Source organism: Myotis davidii, unplaced genomic scaffold (genome assembly GCF_000327345.1).
Source record: "Myotis davidii unplaced genomic scaffold, ASM32734v1 scaffold128, whole genome shotgun sequence".
Lineage (NCBI taxonomy): Eukaryota > Metazoa > Chordata > Mammalia > Chiroptera > Vespertilionidae > Myotis > Myotis davidii.
This window is the reverse complement of record NW_006299719.1, coordinates 1,249,952-1,255,511: the sequence shown is the minus strand read 5'-3', so window position 1 is coordinate 1,255,511 and position 5,560 is coordinate 1,249,952. Positions and strand designations below refer to the sequence as shown.

Here is a 5,560-nt window from a genome sequence, read left to right as displayed (position 1 = left end):
GGTATAATAGAATATCAACATGCAATTATAAACTTAAACCCTTACTTCATAACATGAATAAAATTCATTCAAGATAAAACATAGATCTAAATTTCTTAACTAGCCCTGCCTAGTGTGGCTCAGTTGTTTGGAGCATCATCTGGTACACTAACGGTGTAAGGTTTGATTCCTCGTCAGGCCCCATACCTAGGTTGTGGATTCCATCCCAGGTTGGGGCTTATGCATCTGACAGGCGAGAGGCCACAGATGGATGTATCTCTCTCTCTCTCTCTCTCTCTCTCTCTCTCTCCCCTCTGTTTTCCTCTCTCTAAAAAATTAATAAAAAATAAATTTCATAACTAAAATTATTAAACTTCTAGAATAAAATGTAAAGGAAACATTTTAAAACCTGGAATTAGGCAGAGTTCTTAAATACAACACCAAAAGTATGATACATAAAAAAAATTATTCATAAAATAGAACCTCATAAACCTCAAACCTTTCTGCTTCAAAAGAGACCATTAAGAAAAATAAAAGACAAGCTATGGAATGGCAGAAAATATTTGTGATACATATATCTGATAAAGAACTTATACCCAGATATCTACACTGGCGAACAGCCCACTTTAAAAATGGGCAAAATAAATCTCTATAGACATTTCACAAAAGAAGATATATGAGTAGTTATAAGCAGATGAAAACATGCTTATCATCATTACTCACAGGGAAATAAAAATTAAAGCCACAAATGAAATATCACTTCACACCTAGTAGAATATCTATAGTGTATAAAGGTAATTTTTTTTAAAAAGTAAATTAAAGAAAAAGAATGTGAGAGCAGATTTTAGTGGATGACCTGCTGTTCTCCCATACTGCCGGCAGTATTAGAATAAATGCTCATATATGACTCCAAAAAAACAAAAAAAGAATGTAATAGAAAAGACAGAAAATACTAAGAGTTTACAAAGACATAAAGAAACTAGATCCCTCATGGATTGGTGGTTTCTGGTTTTGAGAAAGCAAATTCAGTTTCTGAATAAGTTAAACATAAAATTACTATACAATCCCACAGTTGCACTCCTAAGAATCTACCCAAGAAAAATGAAACCTTATGTCTAAATAGAGACATGTATGTAGGTGTTCATAGCAGCATTATTCATAATAGCAAAAACTGGAAATAATCCAGATGCCCATCAACTGATGAATGTACGAAGAAAATATACTATATTCGTATAATAAAATATTACTCAGCAATCAAAAGGAACAAACTACTGATTCATGTTACATTAATGAGCCTCAAACCCATCACATTAAGTGAAAGATGGCAGATGTAAACAACTACTTATTGTATGATTCTGAAAGAAATTTAGAGCCAGGACAGTGAGTCTTAGGAGATAAGAGAGGGTCCATGGGAGAGGAATGCATAGATGAGGGCTTGGAGATGCCAAAATGCTTATCTAATAGAGGACAGAGGAATGTTGCAAGATAAAGGAGAGAGGAAGATAGGGACACCACCTGGGATGTGGGCTTTGAGCTTTGAAACTGATACTAGGTAGCAGAGTGAGCAATGAGGAAAGCAAGGGGGTCCTAAATTAAGGAAGGTACAGAACTACAGCATATGTAAATCGCAGACAAAGGAACACAGGACAGATTTCAGATGATAGGCTTTTGGATTTAGATTTTTGAGAGAGAGAGAAAGAGAAGGCTTTCCCCATTTGAGGGCCCCTGCTCTCAGGTGGAGTTTGTATCTGCTTCCAATAAACTACATTTTTATTAAAGAAGCCTTTAGTCCACAAGTTTATTCTTCAAACTTCGTTGGACCAGGGCTCACAAAAAGAAATCTGCACCCCGAACCCCATGTTTCAATTCCTCTCCATTAAATGCTTAGAAAAGGAAATTTATGGAGACAGAAAACAATCAGTGTTACCTAGGGCTGGGTGTTGAAGTAGGGATTACCTGCAAATGGGAAAGAAATTTTTAGAATGGTAAAAAATTTCCAACATTGAATTTTGGAGATGGTTATATAACACTGTTAATTTATTAAAATCATTGAATCACATACGTAAAATAAGGGAATTTTAGGGTACGTAAGCTATAGATCCTTAAAGCTATTAAAATATAATGGAGACATTATATTTGTTTCTCTACAATTTGGTATTTTTCTGCTCAACAATTTTTATGCAGTAAACACATAAGCTTTTTAACAAATTCACATATAACACATTACTAATGTATCATTAGTATATGATATCTTACATAAATGTTGCAAAATATTAGTTTTATATAATTTAGATATGAAGCTTAGAAGCTAAAATTTCATTTCTATAAATTTATTTAAAACAAACCCTAAAGAAACCATTTACCTTTTTCAAAGGAGGGCAGAAATTAAAGAAAAGCCGATGGTTATATGTTTTGAATCTTTCAGGAAGATGAAAGTTCTGAATTATTTCTTCATCAGAAATAACATGATGATCCAATGCTTTGAGAGGCAATATAGTGTTGACAAGAACATGTCTATATCCTTTTTTAAGGCTTACTGGACAATCAAACAAAGTGAGGGCAATGAGGCTTGGACATGCAGATAACGTGCATACATTCTTTAACTTTGCAAACCCATTGTCATGAAGATAGAGAAGTTTTAGGCTTTTTAATCTACTCCAAAATCTGACATCTGGTAGACTCTTTATCTGAAATATTATTAATAATAGTGCTTTTAAATACATATATAAAATTTATATCAATTGCTTAGAAAATGAAATACATTAAACATACTCTAAAATTCAATATTTTCCCAAACGGAAACTTTCTCATTAGTAAACAAAAACAGAACTTCTAATTATCCAAATGATGACTAGTATACAAATATAATATGATGCAGTTAAATAACTATCGTTATTAATACAATTGAATTAATAAACATACATACTTCATCCAGTAAAAATGCCTTTGTAACAGGTTGACTCTTTAAACCTCTCTAAAATACTTTCTTTACAAAAAGAATTGAAAAGTCAAATCAAACAATGTGACAACATCATACTAATTAAATATAAAAATTATATCAACCTTTCCAAAGAGGCAGGAAAAAAGCTTTTGACAAATTCTACATCCACTTATGATAGAGAGAAACTCACAGATAAGTAGCATGCTGAGAGCTGCTGGGGTTGGTGGGGAGGGATTGAGAGAAGAAAAAAAAAGAAACTCATAGAGAGGGACAAATAGTGTGGTGATTACCTGGAGAAGGGGGAAAGGTGGAGGAGTATATAGGGGAGATAAATGATGATGGAAAGGGACTTAACTGGGGTGGTGAACACACAATACAGTATACATAATACAGTGTGGTAGAACTGTGCACCTGAAACCTGTATAATTTTATCAAACAGTGTCACCCCAATAAATTCAATAAAAATAAAAAAATTCCAAAAAATATATGTTTCTTGTATTTTCATACACTAATGACAAACTATCTGAAAGAGGAATTAAGAAAATTCCATCTATGATTGCACCACAAAATACCTAGGAATATTTTAACCAAAAAGGTAAAATACCTATGTACACTGAAACCTATATGACATTAGAAAAATATTGAAGACACACATAAATAAAAATATATTTTATGTCCAAGGATTGGGAGAATATTATTAAGAATACCCAAAGCATTCTACAGATCCCATGCAATCCCTTTCAAAAATGTCAATGGCATTGTTCACAGAAATAAAACAAGCAATCCTAAAATTTGAATGGAACCTAAATAGACAAGAAGAACAAAGCTGGAGACAACAGATTCCCTGATTTCAAACTACATAAAAAAGGATTAGTAATCAAACAGTATGGTATTGACATAAAAACAGGCACACAGTTCAATGGAACAGAAGAAAGAGCTCACAAATAAATGCACACATATATAGTCAACTGACTTGCAACAAAGAGTCAAGAAAATACAATGATCAGGAAAGAACAGTTTCTTCAATAAATGATGCTGGGAAAACTGGATAGACACATGGCAAAGAATAAAACTGGACCACCATCTTATACCATAATCAAAAATTAACTGAAATGGATTAAAGACTTGAAGGTAAAACCTGGAACCATAAAAATCATAGCAGAAAACACAGACGGTGTTTTAGTCACGTTAGTGATTTTTTTTGTTTTTTTTGTTTTGTTTTTAAATCTGAAACAATGACAAAAGGCAACAAAAGCAAAAATAAACAAACGAGACTAAATAAAAATGAAAAACTTCTGCATCACAAAGGATACTATCACTAAAATGAAATGGCAATTAACCGAATGGAAGAAAATATTTGCAAATCGGATTTGTAACCAAGTGGTGATGAACATTAAATAGAATATTGTGGTGATCATTTCACAATATTTACAAATATTGAATCACTATTTTGTAAACTGAAATTAATATAATGTTACACATCAGTTAGATGTCATTTAAAAAAATAATTAAGGAGCAAGAAGTATTCCCAATCCAGACTATGTTTTTAAGAAGTAAAGTAAACTAAATCACAGTTTATTTTATATGCTTTTAAATTAAAATTTTTGCTTATATTTGAAATTTTACATTTCTACATTTCATATTTTTAGTTATTTTTATGTTTTATATAAAATACTATCTGGATCCATAATGCTTATTAAATATAATTTCACATATCTGAAAGTATCTGCAATGGCTATTGCTTACCTGATTCCCATGAAGATCAAGTTTGACTAATTTTATACAATTTCCAATTGGACTAATATTGGTAATAAAATTGTTTGAGAAGATGCATATTTTAAGAGAGATACAAGATTGCAAATTTTCCATAGATTTTAAATGAAGACCAGTGTACTTCACAAAAACAAAATCTTTCTGATCTTCTATTATGTTTTCATTATAGTGACTCCATTCTTTATGACTGATTAGCTCTTTTGTGACAGTTGCATGAAACATCTAGAAAAAAATGATAAATTTCTTTTAAAATGTTTTTTTCTACTTTCAAACAAATCCATTTATAATAATAAAAATGCAATATGCTAATTAGACCATACATCCTTCCAGACAAAGCCGCAGGGGTGGGGGTGGGGGCGAGGTAAAGGTGGCAGAGGCCCCAGACTGCGGTGGTGGTGGGCAGGGGCCAGGGCCAAGGCCCTTGTACAAATTTCATGCATTGGGCCTCTAGTATGAAAATAAAAAACATTTGCTAATAGTGATAAAAATGGGTAGAAACTAAGATAATTTTTGTAAAAAAAATCTAATTCCCATAAAATCTATCTTAAAGCATCTTGAATGTCTAACATTTATATAACTACAACTCAAAACTGTATTTTTGTCCTCAACAATAAATTAAGCAGTAAGAGAATGAAAAACTTTCTAAAGTACTTAGAGAAAATGAAATTCAGTAAAAATAGTTGATATGAAAACATCAACTGTTGGCAAGACAACTAAACAAACAATGGAAACTATACCTTAGCTGACCCTGTATAATAGTTTTTGTTAAAAGATATTTTCAATAAAGAAATTATTTGAATTATGAACTCCTAGCTCAGGAAAGTGATATTTTTTGTGGGAGGGGCTAAATAAAATTAAGTTGCATTA

At 31.7% G+C, this 5,560-nt stretch overlaps 1 protein-coding gene across 1 annotated transcript in view; it reads right to left on the bottom strand.

The window, feature by feature from the left end:
* LRRIQ3 (leucine-rich repeats and IQ motif containing 3) overlaps positions 1-4,915 on the bottom strand; it is a 77,382-nt gene extending 72,467 nt beyond the window's left edge. The window contains exons 1-2 of the mRNA XM_006775914.2: positions 4,667-4,915; positions 2,343-2,666 (exon numbers count right to left, since the gene is read on the bottom strand). Of these exons, the coding sequence (XP_006775977.1) occupies positions 2,343-2,666; positions 4,667-4,915 (573 nt within the window). The remainder of the gene's footprint in view (positions 1-2,342; positions 2,667-4,666) is intronic.
* Positions 4,916-5,560: the final 645 nt, after the last annotated feature.